Source organism: Dryas octopetala, chromosome 4 (genome assembly GCF_963921425.1).
Source record: "Dryas octopetala chromosome 4, drDryOcto1.1, whole genome shotgun sequence".
NCBI lineage: Eukaryota > Viridiplantae > Streptophyta > Magnoliopsida > Rosales > Rosaceae > Dryas > Dryas octopetala.
Window position 1 is genome coordinate 5,613,397 of NC_141369.1, and position 21,558 is coordinate 5,634,954.

Genomic DNA, 21,558 nt, shown 5'->3' on the forward strand with positions numbered 1-21,558 from the left:
GGTTCATTGGCCACTGATCTCAAGATGATACTCCAAGCTTTTTCCATTGATAATTCAGATTTGGGTGCAGCTCAAGTATTCATGAATAACATGAGCCTTTTGTTTGGAACTCTTGCCTCCATTTTACTATTGCTCATGCTTGTTCCAGCTTTTGGATGGCTGTTCCTTGTCTTCTGGACCATTTCTTTTGTCACCGTTGTGGTCAAGTCCTACCAATTCTTGAAAACATTGTATGCAATTGCAGTTGCAGCACTTGTTCATGCCTTTCACAAATTCAAAAATCTGAAATTCTACCACTCCAAGGAGGAACCCGCGGACCAGGCTGACCAGATCAATCAGATAGCTTAAGTAATCAATTTCTACCGATACATTTCTTTAATTCTATCAGCACTCTTTAGTAACCTTGTTGTATATCGAAAAACATTTGCTAGCTATTTGCTTTTGTATTGTATTTTCCTTTTTCGTTTTTGTTAATACTAGAAATTGTGCCCGCATAATGCTGCGGGTGTTAAAAGGTTATAAAATGTTCATTCAAGGCCTAATAAAATTTAATTCAAGCGTAATAGTTTTTACATATATATGATAATCTAAATTAAGTTTGGAAACATTGACATGATTGTTTGTTCACCAAGTTTAATTTACAAAATGTGCATTCATATATGGCATGTTTTATATATACGCTGATTGTTTTGTTAAGATATTATTCATATCTTAATAAACCAAACAGCATTCAAAAAACTATTATAGTAATCAAAAGATTTGCAGTATTCAACTGCTCATTGTTGAAAAAAGTTGTGAATGGGTGGTTGGAGGTGGCTTAATTGATTTTGGGGGTTTCTTCTTGAGTGTTGCTCGGCTGCTTATCTATTTTTATATCTTGTGCAGGGGTATTCTTCTCTTCATTGCTTTGTGGGATAGGGGGCTGTTGTTTTTGCTAGCTGCCTTCTGTGAGGGGTTTTTTTTTGTGTTGGCTGCAAATTTTGAAAAATAAGAATGAACTTCATTTAAGGGTACATGAGATTTCTAACCAATTTAAAGCAGCTGTAAGATAAGAATGAACTTCATTTCAAAATTTGATACCAATGCAAGGAAAGAAAGTCTAAAAAAAAGGCAAATTTTCAACCAATGCATAAAGCCTATAAAATGTGCAAATGTGCAGCTAGTGTATAAAATTTGGAGCAAGTGTATGAAATTTGGAGCATACCAAAGCTGGATGTAATTGAGGTTCCAAGCAGCCAAACCAATCCTAATTGTACCTTTTTTTAAAAATGTTTTTGATTTGCATTTGCAAGTTAAAATGTTATGATAATTGGTAACTTATACTAATTAATAGATTAAGCATAAAGATCAGCAGTCAAAAGCAATTTTGCACAGTAGTACAAATTAACTGATTTGTAAAAATGTATTTAAATGCAAATTTTGAGAACAAAGGAAAAACCTCTAACTTACCGAGCAATACAGAAGTATCATCTACTAATTCAAATGATCAGAATATTTTAATCAAAGTGTTTGATTAATCAGTGTTTTAATCATGAATGGATACCTACTAAAATCATAATCTATATAAGAAGGCAAAAAAGTGGAACCACGTTTCCACAACACCCCTCACCAAAGAAAAAAAGAAAACCAGAAAGCCTAATCTCAATTTTAAGAGACTTAAAAGCCGTGGCCCAAATGATTGCATGTCCATTTTACATTAGACAATTGAATTGAGAAACCTAATGAATTAGCTTTCAAAATCAATTAAGCGACGTATGTAGCCAGCTAAGTAGCTATATCTATATATAGGCAATATTCATCATTAAACCATCTTATTCTTGGGCATGTGATCAACTATTTAAGAAACCTGAAGATAAAATAAATGATTTCACAACATGTTTATGTGTTTATTAACATTATTGTTTAGGTAGAAGCTTGCCAAAAGCAGACATAATATACAATGGATTTATAAAATTTTAGGGTCCTAAATATTTGAGGGCCTGAGATATATAATTATCTCATTCATTTGCCTACTTTCAAGACCAGCCTTAGACATAACCAACCTTTCAAGGGTTGCAAACCAAATGAAATCAAGTCCATAACGAAAATCAAAGACTGTCATCTTTGCCAACAGAAAGGGAAAAAATTAGCAAGCTTAAATTCACATGCATTAAGTGGAGGGAAAAAAATAACAAAGCCACCCCCAAAACGAACTCACAGGCTCGACGACCTTGCAGGTCAATGCAGACGACCAATCAAACCAAACCCAGGAAAAAAAACACAAAGCAAGCAAGCAAGCAAACACAAAGAAAAGGCAAACAAAAAATATTTGATGCCACGGACAAATATTGTAATGGATGAAAACGTAAAATGTTATAATATTGTAATTGGATGAAATGATGACATGAAATAGGCTGTGATTAAAATTAAAAAAATTAAAAGAGAAAGTTAAAGTATTGAAACATTATATCTAAAATATTATTTGTAATGCTTCAATAAAGATGACTTTGTTATCAAATTACATCTCTAATATAAACAAAGAATATATAACAGTCAGATGACTCAGACGCATTCCAACTAATCACCATTTACCAATAGAATATTAGCTAATACAATGTTTACGAAGTCCCAAAAATTTTCTCTTATCTCATTAAGATTTTCAGACAAAAGCAAATAAATTTAATGATTTTTACACAACCACAGAATTTAGCTTACGTAGCTCGTGTCTTGTGAGTCCTTATATTGTTAAAGTCAATAAATTAATGATTCATATAGAAAAACCAAATACTGTCTTCTTTCAATATTACTCCATAAAAACCCACAACAATTACCACTGCTCGAATAACACTACTTGCAAAAAAAAAAAAAAAAAAAAACACTGCATTTATGAATCACAGTTTTCATATCATTAAGAAAAGAACATGGTTGAGATTTGAATATATGCATAAATGAAATTTGAAATGGAAAAAAAGAATATATCAATTATTTTCTTATCCAGAAACATAATTGCAACAATACTTTGTCTTGCAGATCAAACACCTTCAGATATACTTCTTTAGATGTGACTGCTGGTTTGCTAAACCCAGGAGTCCTTCAAGAACAATAAAAAAAAAAAGGGTCAAGCAAAAGGGGAGCACAGTCATAAACTTGTGGGCATGCTTGTAGTTAATTAATTAAGGAGAACAGGCTCAAAATGAGTGGGTAGCCAAATATAATTAGCAGCAAATCAAGAACTGAGTGAAATTATGCACTTAAGCTACTGCTGACTTGAGGTTTCTTAAAGGAAAGATCTCAAAAATTATCAAAAGAACCAAAACCTTGAGAGTTAAAAGTTGAACAGAAACATACCAAAGCTAAAACCAGTGAAAAAAAATACCTTACCCCAAAAAAAGAAACCAATCTTCAAATCCAAGAAAGTACGGGAACTTGAAATTAAAACCAAAATCCAATTAAACCCAGAAAAAAAAAAATTCATAATGAAAGAATTTGAAGGAAAAAAATAAGAAAGAAAACCCCGAAAAGTGAACCAAAACCCAAGAACTCATAATCAAATTCACCAAAACCCAAAAAAAAAAAAAAATTGAATAACACGTAACACCAATGCTCAAATGGAGGTGTTCCCTTAGTATTTCTACCTTGCTTTACGAATGTTTTTTTCAGTTAATTCTTTCATCAGACTTACTATTAGCATATACATGTCAACCATAAACTACATATGGAAGAAATATTTTGAAAATGACTTCGTAGGATTGAACAAAAGTAATGAAAGATACAATTGCAGTAAAACAAATGCAAAAGAAAAGAAGAAAAGGGTAGAATACCTTATAGCTTGAGAGCAGCCCATAGTTTCACCTTTGAGAGAAAATATAATAAACATTCATTTTCACCATTATTATCCCTGTTTCTTTTTTTCCATAACTTGTACAAAATTGAAGTCATGGTAAGTTTTAAAAAATACATTCACATCCTCTAGTTACAACCTTTACATTGAATATACATTCACATCCAAAAGAAAAAAGGTGGATCATCAAAAAAACAACTGAAGGCTTACTGCATCATGAATGAATGTAATTGCACAACATATGGATAGCTACAAATTTCTGCCTGCAGTATCCATTGTTTGAATATGACAGAAAATAAAGAATACACCTGCTCTCCTCAACAGATAAAACACTCAGAAAAAATAAATAAATAAATAAAAGAAAAAAGCAACATTACCTCTGGGTGAGGAATCAAGAATTAAACAACCAAAACCCACTAATTACGAACACTTAAAAATAACAGAAAACTACAATGAGAGAAACTGAAAGTAAATTGAAAGTAAATTAGAATGACATGTAGGCTTCTATGCCAAGTAAATTAACAATGAAGGGTACTTTCTTCTTTAAGAAAAGTTCAGACTATATTCTTCTTGTTGAATTGTTGAATCCTTGTTTTTCTTTCTTTAATAACTCTTTTCTAGAGGGGAGGGGTAAACTGATAATGGATTTCCAAGATTGCTTTAAGACATGTACTTGCATTGATAATGGATTCATGATTGTGTTAAGACATCTAGATGCTCCTTGTAATAACTTTGTGAAACTTTATCAAATATCGGACTAAGTGATTGTGACTTGTGAGTTCAAAAGATTTGCTCTTTCTTTTTCTCCCAAACATGGTGTCCAACATGATTGGACACTGTAAAATATTTTGCAATTTATTATTGGCCATCTATTATGTAGATTTTCACTAAACACATCAGGTTTCTGCATAATGTAAGAGGAGAGCATGCAGAAGGCCATGTTCATCATCATATCCAAGAGCTCTAGTATTACTTTATTTTTCAATTTTCATTTATGCTTCATCTGTTTCCAATCTTTGTCGCTAGCTTCTTGGAGTGAAATATAATTAATTCCAAAAAGGTTCGTCGTCAAAGTTAAATAGCACTAAAACCACTCAAGATGCTCTTAAAAGTACAAAATTCTTTTACAGTTATGTGTTCATTAAGCAAAACACAATATGAATGTACCTCATCCTCAGATCATTGGTTTCTCCAACAGGGCTGAAAAGTACCACTCATTTTTATTTTTTCCACGATCAAGCTTGGCACCGGCATTCCATCGTAGTTTGTTAAACCAATCCTATCCAACATGGGAACGTAAGTTTCGTTGAGCTGTGATCCCAAGAAGAAGAAACGATCGAGCCAGAAGAGCCCTCCTGGCCTCAACACCCAGTATATGTCATATACTGTGAACTCAAGCAAGTTATCGGGAATCCAGTTGCTGAGAACATGCATTGAATGCACAATATCCAGAGTGTTTTCGAATAATGGAAGCCTGTGGGAGACACTGAGATGAATTGGGATCAAGCCCCGCGATGCAAGGAAGCTGTTGAATGGACAGCTTATTAAATACAAAACTATGGTCACTACTCACTATATAGTTCAAACCCAAAACCAAATTAAATACAAATTATTGAATAAGGAAAAAAGTCATTACTGAAAGAAAGAATGACTAACTCGAAGAGAACCCAGGTGGTCGCGGGCCTCGATTCCGCCGGAAAAGAAGTCAATGCCGGCGAGCTCTCTTTCCGAGTTTTGACTCGATTCGTCGCCGTCGGTGACTGGATGGACGATCGGCGACCATGAAGAGAGAGAGAGGAGAAGGAGGCGAGTCGTATGGTGGTGGTCTCGCCGCCATCCCTCATCTGACGGCGTCGCACCTAGGAGAGAGAGAGAGAGAAGAGAGAAGTCGGTGGATGAGGAGAGAGAATGAGAGAGTGATTCTGAATATGGGTTTACTTAACTCACAGTGGAAGCCAAAAAGTGAAGGGTGAATGACCAAAGAGGGCATACCCAAGGAATTCACAGAATGGCACGTAGATAAAAAAAAAAAAAAAAAAGACTTAGAGAGGCGAAACAGAACAAAAGGAGAGCAATGGCATGGGCGTAAAAAAATGAAAAAGGCAATAGCAAAAAACAAAGAGATCGTGAATGACCAAAACGGGCCCAACTAACCCCACTATTACAATGAAAAGCAACTGAAATAAAAAAAATAGTGGCAAAAAAGTCTTTTCAGTGAACAAAACACTGTTCCTAAGCTACAGTAAACCGATTGTTCTCTTTTAGTATATAGGTAACTAGTAATTTTGCCCGCGTGTTGCTGGGGGTTTGGAAAGTCTAAAAAATGTGCAAAAATTTTAATGGAACGATACCGTGTTTAGTATATTAAAGTTTAAATGGTTGTGCCTAGCCTCATAAACCACCATCAATCAGATTTTAATCAAACCAAATATTTCGTTAGAAAACGTAACAGACAATATATTATAAGAACTAAAGGAGAAATGGCCCAAGAGGGAGGGATGACATCCTAGTCCTACACGCACTACAAGAAAAACTACATTTAGCGACAACCCTATTTCGTCGTTAAAAACTGATGTTTCGTCGCGAAAAACGTTTGGCGACCGAAATATTTCGTCGCCTGTTTCGTCGCCTATAGGGCGTCGCCCTTGATAATTGGCCAAGAAAGAAGGATTTCGTCGTGGATTACTTTCTGAGACGAAAATATATTTCGTCGCCAAATAGCATTATTTTGTCGCCAATATGCCAATAAAAATTGCCCGAGATTTGAATTTTGGCGCCAAAGTTGGTCGCCTATTGTAAAAATTTCGTCGCCAAGTTTCCTGGATATGGCGCGAACTACACATATTTGGCAGCAAGTGCTGTCGCCAATTATATTCATTTCGTCGCAAAATTTTGACGCCAATTATGTTCATTTTGTCGCAAAATGATGAATTTGTCAAAGGCGAGGAAAGCTAATTTTGTCGCCAATTCATTTATTGCTTTTTTTTTTTTTGTATATAGTTAATATGCTTTATTTTTTGGATTAATTTTATTATGTTTTCATTTATAAATTAATAGACATTTTAAAATCATATTATAAAATATAAATGAAATTTATGTAAATATTAATATGAAACAAATACTAAAATAAAGATAAAGATAATTTTAGTTTAAATGTAACATACAACCTACACATACACAAGTGTTCCAACACTTCAAAAGGACCAGAGCCTATGAATATATACATGCCAAAGAGACCTAAATATCTGAACACTTCATCTAGGATCGAAATATCTAATTACACTTCAAAAGGAGCAAAGTTTATAAACAGTTCAAAAACATTGAAAGCATTTTACCTAATGCATGTACATCTGATTTGGCACATACCTAATGCACTTCTACTGCACATCTAACTTACTTAATGATTACCAAATGGTCTGCATGAAGCCAAAAGACCACAATATCAAAATACCCAAAACACATACCATACCCACAAGTAAAAGTGTAACAGCCTAAGTAGACCTAATATCCTCAAGATCATCAAAGGTGTCATCACTTTCACCAACATCATTACCAAAAACACCATGAGAATTGTTTTGTTGGGAACCTCGAATGGCAGCAAGCTCATCTTTCATCTGCATAATATAAGAGGTAAGTTCCTCCACCTTTCCTGTAAGCTCCTCAATTTTCTTATCTCTTGCAGCAGCTGAAGCAATCGATGTGGTATGCATGTGAGAAGTAGTTTCTCGGCGAGGACCATATCCCACACCTCGAATAGTCGTACCTTTAGCAACCCCAACTCCTCTCCCCAAGATCTCCAACTGATCTTCAACAGGTACAATGATTTCCTCAAGTGGGGTACCCTCAGGTGCACTCTCAGCCAGCTCCTTCTTCTTTTCATTCAACTCTGCCACCATCTTATCCTACAATACAAGAAGAAATAAATCCCAAGGTTATATGAGCTAAAGAACAAAACAAACAATTTCTCTATCTTCCATTTAGTTCCTTATCTGAATAATCCCAAGGTTACTATTGAATATTCAAGTAACCAAAACTTAGGGATTTCAAGGTTGGAAGCAGTAATTACTAAATAGAAAAGGCCTTATTATTGTTGTGAAGGACTATTCAAAAGCATATCCAACAATATCGATCAACATGCTCAATTTGTACATTGTTTTCCTCAGAATGCAATCCCTCCAAAAAAGAAAAGGAAAATTCTTTGCTGCAGTAGACACACACACATATTTGATAGTTGCATTAACACAAACAAAGAAACAAGTGTAAAAGGTCATAAAACGACCACAAAAATTCATCACAACGTATTTTAATTACTGCAAAACACCACACAAAGTAAATTTGCAATTCTTCACTCCTGGTAACCATCTAACAAGCTCAGCTGATTGTTCAATGTGAATAGGTATAACAAACTATATTAGAAAAGAAAAATAATTTAGGGGCTTACTGAATGCCCAAGTAAAGCAGAGGTCAACTATTCATTGCTCTTTCATGTACAACCCCATCATAGCCTACCTTAATTAGCTCCCTGCATGTCTCTCTCTGTCTCTCATAATTCAGAACACATATATATACAATTAGCTGCAGAGTTCTATTGGTGGCAAAATGGGCTGCAAGCAATCAGATAAGCGAAACCCAAAGCCAAAGCACAAAAACAGATTGTGGTCTCCTGAAGAAGACCAAAGGCTTCGAAACCACATCCTATAAAATGACCATGGCTGCTGGAGCCCTGTTCCCATAAACGCAGGTGAGTTTTTTAGCTAAACACCTATACCAACTCTAGTATATATATGTGTATAGATTGCCTACCCAATTCACCAAACGTTTCAAATGTGCACCAAATTTGTAGGATGTTCAAAGCATTGCCTGGTATTAGTTAACGAATGCATGTATCCCTTATCATTCCATCTAAGATGACTATGATGATCAAGAATTTCTAACTGTTTGATTCTTATATTCCTTTCCCATTTTTTGAAGAAACCTTTCCCATAATGATAACTATACAAATGGCCAATCTCCTATCTATTGTTTATATAAATTATGTGGCATGCTTACTGTGTTATAGTTCATTAAAAATTACTTCATATAATTAAGATTAAGACACATTCAGATTGGTAATCATAAAGGACTTTCAATTAAGCTGCAATCATTAACTGACCCTATAAGTATTAAAAACAAACTACTCCAAACACAAGGATTTAGTCATATGCCTAGCAGATTTGTGTAATTAATCCCTTACATGTTTTTCCTTGGCTTTCTCGTCCCTCCAGTTGCCCGATTTGCTCTTATACATATGGCCCCAATTCTCAATATATGTAATTTGTTGACCCTCCTAAGTTTGCCAACAAATGAAAAAATATATTGAATACATACTTAAAATACCAAAAAATTAAACATGCAACTGAATATATACTCTTGGTAGTTGGTACCAATTTTTTGGCTTCCATGTGTTTTTGGAAAGGTCGTGAGCCACCATGGTGGTTATGTGGCAGCTTTCTTCGATTTTCTCCGTTAATCCTAGCGCGTTTCTACATGAGGAAAACACATCAAAGTTATAGATTAACCATAAGTAGTAAAAAGAAAAATCAATCAAAAGATCAGTATAATTAATTAACATACCTGATATTCATTTGTTGAGTACAACTCATCAACTAACCAGTGCCAATCCTCTATAGGTCGCTTACCCAACTCCTTTGGAGGGTGTGCCCGTGCATATTCAAGGTCCTTCAGCTGCGTCTGCTTCTTGTAATGCTTGTGGAGCTTGGCTCTCCACTCTTTGAAGGTTTTTGACATATGGTTCTCAACAAATCTCCATATCTCTGGGTCCTCCAAGTCTATATCAAACTTAACCTGATATTTTACACAAGACACATGTTAAAAATGCATGAAGACATTATTATACCTAGTAACATTAGTTTGATTATTGTTCCCCCTCCTTAACCTCCAACTATAACCCTGTCAATAATGTTGTTTTCATTGTGTTGGTACTTGGTATCCTCTACTATAGTTGTGAATACACATCACAAAATGGAAAAAATTTTCTCTATTATTAATGTTGTGTATTTCTACTCGTACTGTGCTTATATTATAGTAATAGACATCTATAATTTTCATCTCAGTTTTGAAACTATTCTATATGTATATTGCTTTTCTATAATTAGATCTATTAATTTCAAGGTAAATTAAAATATTATGAGATCCAAAAGATGTATAACAGTACATATATAAGACCTACATTATAAAGTTGAAGTAAACTTCAGCTACATTATATAAGACCTAAATTATAAAAGTATATAATGTACTCACCGTCAACCCTTTTGCAATTTCTCTCTTATCACTCTCAGACACCCCTTTTGCAATTTCACTATTATCACTCTTAGACACCTTCCATCTTTTGACTTTCATAGGAGCATAAGTGCGCACAAGGGATCCAATCTCTGAGACCAACTTCTTGTTGGCATCTATCCCAGCAGGAAGTTTTTGTGACTCATCCATCCGTATCACAATCCTATGATGGTGAGTATTTACCATAGCATGGGTGCCCAACCCCACTGTTGGGCCTCGCTTCCTTTTCCCTAGAGAAGAAGAACCAGCTAAACAAAAGAAATAAATAAATAAACAACCTCAGGTACAACCATATTTACAAAAAATTAAGGTAACATGTTGGCAATCACTCTTACCTCTCGAGTTTGCCCCTGCATCGAGGTCAGAGGTTGCTGGCTGCTGTGACTCTAAAGCTTGTGGTGGCTGTGTTTGTGGTGAATCTGGCTGTGGTTCCGGTGGTGGCAGCCTAGCTGATGTCCCCCTTGTAACTAAACAGAAAAAACAATTTGCAGTTTTGTCATAAGTAACAACAATAATTACAAAAAATTAAGGTAGCATGTTGGGAATTGGAATTACCTCTCAAGTTTGACCCTGCATGGAGGTCAAAGGTTGCTGGCTGCTGTGACTTTAAACCTTGTGGTGGCTGTGTTTGTAGTGAATCTGGCTGTGGTTCCGGTGGTGGCAGCTTAGCTGATGTCCCCCTTGTAACTAAACAGAAAAAACAATTTGCAGTTTTGTCATGAGTTACAATAATAATTACAAAAAATTAAGGTAACATGTTGAAAATTGGAATTACCTCTCAAGTTTGACCCTATATCTAGGGCAGAGGTTGCTGGCTGCTGTGGCCCAGATGATGTCTTCTTTTTCCTCTTTCCAGGACCCGTTAAATTAGTCATCCTAAGCATTAACAATGAAAAATAAGTTAATATAGCAGTACATATTACATTGTAAATAGATAGAAAATGACAAGTTTGACAAAAATTAAATTATGAATACATTTGCTTAGATCCATTCTAAATCACTAAATTCATCACTTTGGACACTATTTTCCTCATCATCTGATGGTCTTTGTTCTTCAAGAGGATTGTCATCTATGAAATCATCAACCAATACAGCTCTTTGTTCCATATCTTTTTCGCTTACAGCAACTGCTTCAGGTTCTACATCATCTCTACACAATGGTATATTCGATTCCTCATTTTCATCTATAATAATTCTAACAGTGTCTTCTCCTTCTTCTTCTTGATCTGCATCATCTACCTTTTCATTTTCAAGAACGTCCCACACATGTCTATGTTGAATCCTTTGAACAACTTTCCAAGTAGACCCCAGTTTTGGGTCGTCCAAGTAAAATACTTGACATGCTTGGGTTGCTAGTACATAAGGATCGTCATGATACCATAGGCGGTTTACATTCACTGAGGTGAGATGGTAATCTTTAACAAGTCTTTTCTTTTTCTTATCTGTGTCGAACCACTCACATTTGAAAAGGATCACATGATATCCATATATAAATTGTATCTTAACAACACTAACCAACTTTCCATAAAAATCACAATCATCATCATCATGTGACCCTGGCACCATAAGACCACTATTTTGTGTTGTGCGGTTTCTTTCAATTTGGTTGACCCACCACCGAATCCCATTAACAATGCACCCTGTGTAAGTTTCTACCCGATTATCTGGACCATATGATAGTGCATACAACTCATCAGTCACCGACTCATCACCCTCATCATAAAGCGCCTTCACATGTTCTTTAAACCACTTAGGAAATAATTTTCTATGTCTCTTATCTAGGTCAACTGCACTCTCTGTTCGTAACAATTCATAATGCTCTCTGCATAAACAACACATGTTGAAAGTTAAATTACATTACTGGAAGCTTAAAAAAATTTCATAAAATAAATAGAAAGGTCATTCTCACAAAGAAAAATGAACCGAATGCTACTAGTATTAAAGTACCTTCGAAACGGTTCAACCTCGTCGCAATTATTTAAGATATACCAATAAGATAATTCATTTTCACTGTCTGAGGGATGAACCATTCTATAACCACCAAATGGACTTGCATTCTGAGAAAATACTGAGAGCTTCGCATCAATTTCACCCCCATCAACATTTCTTTCTGGTCGAGTGAATGATGTCTCAACATTCTGGAGATACAGCGCACAAAACGTCACCGACTCATTAGAAATATATGCCTCCGCAATTGAACCTTCTGGTCTAGCTCTATTACGCACATAACCCTTCAACTTTCCCAACATCCTGAGCACAATTAGAAAAAACTAAATTACAATTCAAACTAACTAACTTAAAATTAATATGAAAAAAAATAGAATAGAAGTATTGAGTACCTCTCTATCGGGTACATCCATCGAAATCCAACTGGTCCGGCAAGTTTTGCCTCACGTGGCAAATGCACTGCTAAATGTACCATGATATCAAAGAATGCAGGCGGAAAGATTTTTTCAAGTTTGCATAGTATGTACACAATTTCAATCTCCAACCTATCAAGGTCTGCAACATTTAATGTCCTTGCACATATCTGTTGAAAGAAGTTGGATAATTCTACAAGTGGGGAACACACATCCTTTTTCAAGTATGGTCGAATTCCCACAGAAAGAAGACGTTGTAACAAGACATGGCAATCGTGGCTCTTCAACCCCGAGATCTTACCATCTTTAACATTTCGTGATATATTGGCTGCATAGCCATCTGGAAATTTCACTGATTTTAAGAATTGCAAAAATTCTCTACGCTCAGTTGGTGACAATGTATAACATGCATGAGGTTTCTCAATTCGGTTATGACGCTGTCTTAGATGCAGTTCCTTCCTTATTTTCATATCTGCCAAATCTAGTCGAGCCTTGTTTGTGTCCTTGTTCTTCCCTTCTATACTCAACAATGTTCCCAAGATGCTATCACATATATTCTTTTCAATGTGCATTACGTCTAGATTATGCCTAATTTTTAATTTCGCCCAATACTCTAATTCAAAAAAGATGCTCTTTTTTGTCCAATTCAACTCATTGGGTGTCCGCTTCCTCTTCCTATCCCTATTATCAGGGTGTTTACCAGGCTTAGAAGGCATAAGGTGATCAAATTGTAACAAGACATCATCACCAGATAATACCCTAGGGGGATCCCTCATCTCATGCTTTCCATCAAAATCAAGACTCATACGCCAATGATGGTTTCTACCCAAGTAACGACGATGCCCTAGGTAACAAACCTTACTCCGCAGCCCATGCGATGATGTATCCTTATTACACACAGGACATGCTAAAAAACCTTTAGTGCTCCAACCTGATAAATTTCCATAAGCTGGAAAATCATTAATCGTCCACAAAATAGCTGCTCTAAGGTTAAATCCGGAATCAGTTAGTTTATCATAAGTGCCTACGCCTTGTTCCCACAACTCCTTAAGCTCGTCAATTAAAGGGCGCAAATACACATCAAGTTCCTTGCCAGGGGCATTTGGACCAGGTATTAGCAACGTCATGATAGAGTATTGGGACTTCATACATTTCCAAGATGGCAGATTATATGGAACCAACACCACTGGCCACATACTGTAAGATGAGCTCATATTTCCAAATGGGTTAAACCCATCGGTTGCAAGACCTAACCTGACATTGCGCGGGTCTTGAGCAAAAGATGGGTACATTCGGTCAAATTCCTTCCACGCAATAGAGTCGGCTGGATGTCTCATAACACCTTCAATATCAACCCTTCTATCCTTGTGCCACCGCATATCTGCTGCTGTATGTCTTGACATGAAAAGTCTTTGTAATCTTGGCTTTAATGGAAAGTAGCGCAAGCATTTTTGTGGAACCTTCTTACTCTTTTTACCTTCACTAGAACTGGGAGTGGGTAAATACCTTGGCTCATCACATTCTGGACATTTTTCCTTATGTGCATGCTCTTTATAAAACAAGGCACAATCATACTTACATGCATCAATCTTTTCGTACCCCAAACCCAGATCTTTCAAGATCTTATTTGCAGCATAATATGATTCTGGAATGTTATTGGGTTTAGGGCACATTCGTTTTAAAATTTGTAACAGCATATCAAAAGACTTGTTAGTCCAATGATTAAGGACCTTGCAGTTCATGAATTCCACAATAGCTGTTAAAACTGTAAATTCTTCACAGCCAGGGAAAAACTCCTTTTTCGCTTCAGCCATTAACTTTTCATACTTAGCAGCTTCTGCCCTATGCACATTGTTTCCTCCATTATCCCCCACTGTAGGTTCAGTGGCTCCCAATATATCATCCTCTACCACTAAATCTTGATCCATGTCTACAACTTGTGGGAATGCATCATCCATAATATCAAGTACATCATCATTTGGTCTGCGTGCCCCTTGAGCAATTGGAGGAGGGGGATCTTGTCTCTGTGATCCCACTTGTTCTCCATGATGTATCCAAGTGTCATAAACCACTGACATCCCATAATGAATTAGATGCATCTCAATAACCGATAAAGACTGCCATTTCAGATTCTGACACTTCACACATGGACATGGAGTCTCATTACTAGAGTTCACATGCTGGCCTGCAACTTCTATGAATGATTGAATACCTTCAATATATTGCTGACTCACTCTATTAGGATTGTGAATCCATCCTCTGTCCATCTTGAACTGATTGAATATTCTTCTAATCTAGCTACCAAGTCTGATCATTTTTCAATTGTTAATAAACAACAAGCTACACATTTGTCAACTTCACAAATTTAAAAAAATATATTCAATCAATCAATGAACTTTAACAAGTTATTCACAAATTAAAATCAGATATTCATAACCTATTTAATTTTTTTGCTCTCATTTATAAGAGTATAAGAAGCTGTCGTAAGAACATTTCAGGAGAGTGCAGATACATTTCCAGTACAACACACAAACAAAAATGACTAATATACAAGTTCCCAATTTAACTAATATGCATTTGCTGCTACTAGAGGTTCCCATTTGGTTTGTGTTGTGCATGACAATTAGAAACCTATTTTTGTTAATTTAAATAAACAGAGCTGACTATGCACACACTGCAATTCAATTAATATGGTTTGATAGGCTTATTTACCTACAATCAGCTGCTCAATTCGTCTCGATTGCAATTTCCAAGCTGAAATTTGACCGATGAGTGAACTTTAACAAGTCATTCACAAATTAAAATCAGATATTCATAACCTATTTAATTTTTTTGCTCTCATTTATAAGAGTATAAGAAGCTGTCGTAATAACATTTCAGGAGAGTGCAGATACATTTCCAGTACAACACACAAACAAAAATGACTAATATACAAGTTCCCAATTTGACTAATATGCATTTGCTGCCACTAGAGGTTCCCATTTTGTTTGTGTTGTGCATGACAATTAGAAACCTATTTTTGTTAATTTAAATAAACAGAGCTAACTATGCACACACTGCAATTCAATTAATATGGTTTGATAGGCTTATTTACCTACAATCAGCTGCTCAATTCGTCTCGACTGCAATTTCCAAGCTGAAATTTGACCGATGAGGAGAGAACTAAAGAGCTGAAAGAGGAAAAAAAAAAAAAAAAAGTAAGCTAAATTCAAGATTGAAAAAACATACCCAGATTTGTCAAAAAATATTTACTCTAGTTAAGGCATGCATCTATGTTAAATCGTCGACATAATGTAAGTATTCTTTCATACAATTTGAGTTCATGGTATTTATGTGCTTGTAGTCTTACTGCTACTTTTAATTTTAATTTTTAAGGTAAATTGTCTCAATCAATAAGGCAGCAACACACCAACACAAGGCAATCACAGGCAAAATCATGCACAAGCACAAGCACAAGCAATACCGTCCGTTTATTAGCTTTTCTAGAAAACCTTAACATGGTATTTGTTCTTAGTAAAAAAGAAAAAGGAACAGAAAAGTGAGCATAAATATTTTGGACTTTGGAGGCAACGATTTAATTGATAGAGAGATAAAGACTTTGCTTGCAAAACATTACTAGAGGTGTTGGTTTTTACTAGGAGTAGAGTCAGCTGAAAGCACATTATTCAATTAAATATTAAATTTTTGTTTGCAAAGCTTGTGTCATATGTCTGCAAATATTAAAGGTAAAGTAGTACTAAAGTCAATATAGTCATATCTTTGCAAATATTAGAGGTAGAGTAGTACTGACTACTAAAGTCATATCTTTGCAAAGTTTGCATCATATCTTTAGCTGAGCAATATTAAAGTCAATAAAGTACTAAAGTCATCCCTATAATTACAAAGTTTGCGTCATATCTTTAGTATTTTACATTTGCAAAGTTGCAATGCATATGAAACAAATCCCTTTAGTATTTGTCTACTCTACATTTTAATAATGTAAACTATCTTCAATCAATCATGAACACTAAGAGCCCCAAAGGATAGCAGTTTTAAGGTTTTTTTTTTTTAATTATTTACTCTCAGCATTTTCCAAGGAGAAGAAAAACATAGTTTAGTTTAAGAGAGAGAAGCTATTAGCTATATCTATCTATCTATTTAGGGAAGACCTGTTCCTATTTGTTGAGCATAAGAAGAAACTTAGGAGACTAGTGTAGTGGTGAAAATCATCAATATACAGAGAGAAATAAATTAAGAAAAGAAAAACAAAGGTGAAATGGGCAGGCCTCCTTGCTGTGATAAAGAAGGGGTTAAAAAAGGACCATGGACTCCAAAAGAAGATATCATTTTAGTCTCTTACATTCAAGAACATGGTCCTGACAATTGGAGGGCTGTTCCTACCAATACAGGTTCAATTGTTTCACCAAATTATGTGTCCGTATACACATATTATTATTATATACATAATACACTTATTACAAATAAATAAAATTCAGAATAAGCTCAAATTTAATTAAATAAAAAATGTTACATTATTTGAGGAATGTAGCATCACTCCAAATAACAGCAAGGCAAAAGCAAACTTGGGGGCAGAGTGAAAGGAAAGGATATTCTCATGCATATGAACTGATGGATCAAATAAAGTTAATTTTATTGGTCTCTTCCACACCCACTTTCCGAAAGTACTAATACAGAAGAACTTAATACAAATCATCTCAATTCCAAATTTTCGAAAGCATTCAGGATACAATTAACACCCATTCGAACTAATATATGAAAAATGTATTCTGTTTCTGTAAAACTGTAAAAGTAATGGAAAGATCAATTCATTTGTGTTATGCAAGCATATTGGGTTGACCCTTGTTAATTTGTTTGGATTTCGTCAAATATAAACCTGATTAGCAACATAATTCTTGTCTCTTTTTCTTTTTTTAGTAACATATCATGGGTATGTATATAATCTGCTGGTCAATCTTGTTACGGGTTGTAATGGCAATCTGGGTTTTGTATAATTTTGAGATAAGGAGGTAGGATGTTAACTCTCCATTATTTGTTATTGGAGGAAGTGACATATAAACCAAAATCCTTTTAAGAGAAAAAATGAGAAAAGGGGGAATCTCCATAATGCAACTAAAAAGGAAAGCTTTACCACTTACCTCTTGCCTCACCACACGCACAACAACAAATAAATTTGCTGTACATCTAATTTTATAATTAACCTCTATTGAACAACAGGCCGGCAATTCAAAACCAAAGATAGCTATTGAATACAACCTAAATAGGCTAGGAATGGGCCTCTGCAACAACCTTCATCATAAGACTGTTTAAATGATAATTTGCCATGTCTCTCATTGCCTACATCCTTTATTATAGAGAACATTCACTCTAGTAATACCTCCCCATTAACAGTAAGCCAATATAAGAGTGTCTTAGCGTAAGTAGACCAACCAAGCAAATATTGGACAAACCCATTTTACAAATCAACATTATTCCCTTTTAGCATTCCCTAGATAAAAGTGGGGTGGCCATGTCCCCAACTAAAAGCTAAAAGAAAGCCTTTTCTCAGTGTTATAGGACATGTGTCTTACAACTTACAAGCACTCAACCTAAACTAAACAATGATTCTTCATAAACTTCTCCAGCAATTTTTTCAGAAAATCCAACAATTAACTTGTTCAGAAACTTTTACTTCTTCAACTTGTTGAGCAACTTATCCAGTAAGTCCAACAACTTGGCACGGAAGAGAAACATTTTCAATACAGTCCAGATTGCTACGCTACTACATAGAAAGAGTAGGGGGAAAAAAAATAGAGTAGGGGAAAAAAAAAAAAAGAGCAGCACCCCAAAATAAATAAATACTCAAAAAGAGCAGAAAAAACATTTGTCATCAAGACTCATGACAAGTCAATTAGGAACGAAGGGAGAGAATGAGATAATGAGAAATTTGGAGAAGACAGCACTAGCAGAGCACATTTTGGTTTCTGATTTTTCAAAAGGTTGCTAGAGATAATTTAAGTTTTTACTTTGTCTTCTTCTTGAAAAGAATATAGTTATTTGCAGAGACCAATAAGATACAGAGTGAAGAACAAATTTTCTAGAGGCTATACATGACTCTGATAAAGAAGGTTTCTAGTTTTTATTTTTTATTTGTATGGTTTTCGAATCATAAATGGCAATCTTATGTAATTTTCATTCCATGTAGTTACCGAAAAGAGAAATACTGCATCCCCATTTCCTTTCTAATCCATGAAAATTAACCAAACAGTCATTCCAACTCAGACATACGACTAAACAAACACAGAGGGTTTAGGAAATGCAAACCTGAAGACAAACAATGGAAGACCTCTCAGCTTGGCACTTGTAGATTGGGAAGATATGCTGAGAATCAAGCGCCGCCGTCGGAATGGGCCGAATCGGAGTGAGGAAGAGAAAGAAAGAGTGAAAGAGAAATTAGGACAAATGAGAAAGAATTCTATCTGAAAGAGTTCAGAACAAATGAGAAGTTTCTTTTTGGGAAATGTAAAAAATCATTTAAAAAAATGGACAAGGGAAAAAACTGGGGGAAAAATATTATGGGAGCCAAAATTTGGCGCCTTAATTATACGCGACGAACCTAAATACAATAGGCGACCAACCATTTGGTCGCCCTAAAGTTCAGTCACTTCGCTCGTAGACCCACCAAGGAATTGGCCACGAAATATTTATTTCGTCGCCCAATAATCTATCGGCGACGAAATATTCTGTCGCCAATTTATATTTGTTTCATCGCCAATGAGTTTACATATTAGTTTTCCAAACATTAAATCATAGACGACGAGATAATATATTTGGTCGCTAATTACACATATAGACGACGGAATTGAGGTCGGTCGCCCAAAAAGTCGTCGCTAAATGTACTTTTTCTTGTAGTGACGTATGAGAATTCACCCTTGGTACAATGGTTGTATGTCATACAACCACATCAAATGGTAGAAAATTTATACCCTAGTAGTGGAAAAGTAAACTCATTAATATTCAAGGGTCAAAAAGTGGTTGTATGATAGAAATTTCCCAAGCATGAATCCAAAATAGTTGATAAAATTCTGACTCTACAGAGCTAAATGACTGCTTATAAAGTACTTCCAAAATGTCAGCAAAAGCATACTTCATCTCCTTTGGTAAACCTCACATCAGTTTACCCTTATGCATGAAACCAAATAAGGCATAAAACTCTAACTATACAAAGATGAATGACTGCTAGTTGTAACTCGAAGCAAATCCTAAATCTCAGCAAAAGAAGTATACTTCATCTCCCTATGTAAAACCTCACAACAGTTTACGCTTTCCTTTCCGAATGACTGCAGCTTTCGCTTCAGTATAATCACATCCAGGCAAGTCTTCCACAATTGATTGATACATGTGGCATGAGCTACTCCCCAGCCTCAAGAGACTGTTTCATCAACTAAGAATTCAAGCAAGGGTTAGGTTTGTTTAGTACAGGAAAATCATTGATTAGATGAGCTATTATAAACATTCAATCAATAAAATCTTCAAGTACCTTTCAGTCGTTGAAATCAAATCTAAAGACTAGGTGGCAGTAATCAAGACTGAGCATTCCTTGGTGCTGAGTCTGCTGACATAGCAAACACAAAACTATATAAATAACCAAACCAAAAATAGAAGAGAATAATTCATCACAAAGATGAAAGTGAGCATTTGCAAAGGGTCTGGTTCAAGCCATCATAGAGAATGAGCATTTGCAAAGGATCTGATCCAATTGCAAAGTGAGTATTCATATAATCCTCAAAAAGAAAGAAAAACATCAAATAAATGAAGACTAATTCAATCAAAAAAATTAAATAAATAAAGACTGAAGTAGCATTGTACCTGTCAAATTAAATTTCTTATCAACCGGTGCACATCAACATCAATTTAAATTAGTTTGATTCTTTAACTTTAATTTCGTATGTAAAAGACCATTTGTACTTGAAATACAACCATTTGTTATAAAACCAAGTTTCTTGAAGCAAACAAACTGTGGTAATATTTTCTTTCAAACAAACTTTTTTTGGTAAACACACCAAAGAACATTTTTTCTGACATTTCATCAAAGATCTCGTATAAAACATAAACTAATGCATGTGTAGAATAATTAAACATAAAATGATACCCAAAAAGCCTAGACTCAGCAAACTAGCTTTGAAGATATTGAGAATACCTTGTTCTTATTTACCTAAATTAAATTGGAAAGGTTCTTATTGAGAATACCTTGTGGGGAGCGAATAGGTTATACAGTGTTTGACATGTTGACATGAATGGACAAACCCCAGAACTTGTTCGGATGACGTTTTCGTGCTGTTAGTGCACTATATGAATTGCTAGGGATTGATTTGATTGATGATGTTTTACTATTGATTTGATGAGTGGATTTTCTTTTGCTTGCAAAGCTTATGGGATTTATGGTTTTTATATTACTTTTGAAATTTTTGAATTAAATGATGAAACAATGATTTGAGTAAAGTCTGTTTTGCATTAAATAATTTTAGATGGATTGAATTATTCGCCATTTTTGATCTAAGGGTTATCAAATATTTAAACAAATTATTTAAATGCCGTGTCTAAGTACCCACTGATTATTAAATAGGTCTTTGGGACCCATCACGGCACACACATAGGCTTTGGGCCGTGTGCCGGGATGCCTTGCCCTTTGGGGGTAGTCTACGTGCACGTAAGACATTTTGGCTTATTGTACGACGGCGATTCGACGGTACAAGGGCCACCGTATGTCCACTTGTATGACGGCGTTGCGACGGTACAAGGGACATCGTAATTCCACTCGCATGACGGCGTTGCGACGGTGCAGATGGAAGGGCAATCTACGTGTACGTACCACACTTGGCTTATTGTACGACGGCGATTCGACGGTACAAGGGCCATCGTAAGTCCACTTGTATGACGGCGTTGCGACGGTACAAGGGACACCGTAATTCCACTCGCATGACGGCGTTGCGACGGTGCGGGTGGAAGGTTATGTAGACGGTTCACTTGGTGCGACGGTTTTGTAACGGTACCAGTGTGGAG

The 21,558-nt window shown here is 35.4% G+C and overlaps 1 protein-coding gene and 1 long non-coding RNA gene across 2 annotated transcripts; both read right to left on the reverse strand.

Moving 5' to 3' along the window:
* Positions 1 to 639: 639 nt before the first annotated feature.
* On the reverse strand, positions 640 to 5,735 carry LOC147286301 (uncharacterized). The gene is made up of 3 exons (XR_015122036.1): positions 5,477 to 5,735; positions 4,988 to 5,345; positions 640 to 971 (listed from the first exon to the last, which is right to left on the reverse strand). It is a non-coding gene; the product is annotated as an uncharacterized LOC147286301 (long non-coding RNA).
* A 5,405-nt stretch (positions 5,736 to 11,140) lies between these two features.
* On the reverse strand, positions 11,141 to 14,786 carry LOC147286302 (uncharacterized). Its single transcript, XM_086240737.1, has 3 exons — positions 12,499 to 14,786; positions 12,107 to 12,409; positions 11,141 to 11,981 (listed from the first exon to the last, which is right to left on the reverse strand). The coding sequence occupies exons 1-3, from the start codon at positions 14,784 to 14,786 to the stop codon at positions 11,141 to 11,143; spliced, it is 3,432 nt and encodes a 1,143-aa protein (XP_086096863.1).
* Positions 14,787 to 21,558: the final 6,772 nt, after the last annotated feature.

What these genes read in the sequence shown, in the direction of transcription:
- LOC147286302 (XM_086240737.1), bottom strand. Translation starts at nt 14,786, where the DNA reads ATGGACAGAGGATGGATTCACAATCCTAATAGAGTGAGTCAGCAATAT. An exon ending in TGGATGTACCCGATAGAGAG is followed by an intron (nt 12,410 to 12,498) that starts GTACTCAATACT and finishes AATTGTGCTCAG; the next exon opens with GATGTTGGGAAAGTTGAAGG. An exon ending in GAGGTTGAACCGTTTCGAAG is followed by an intron (nt 11,982 to 12,106) that starts GTACTTTAATAC and finishes TTGTTTATGCAG; the next exon opens with AGAGCATTATGAATTGTTAC.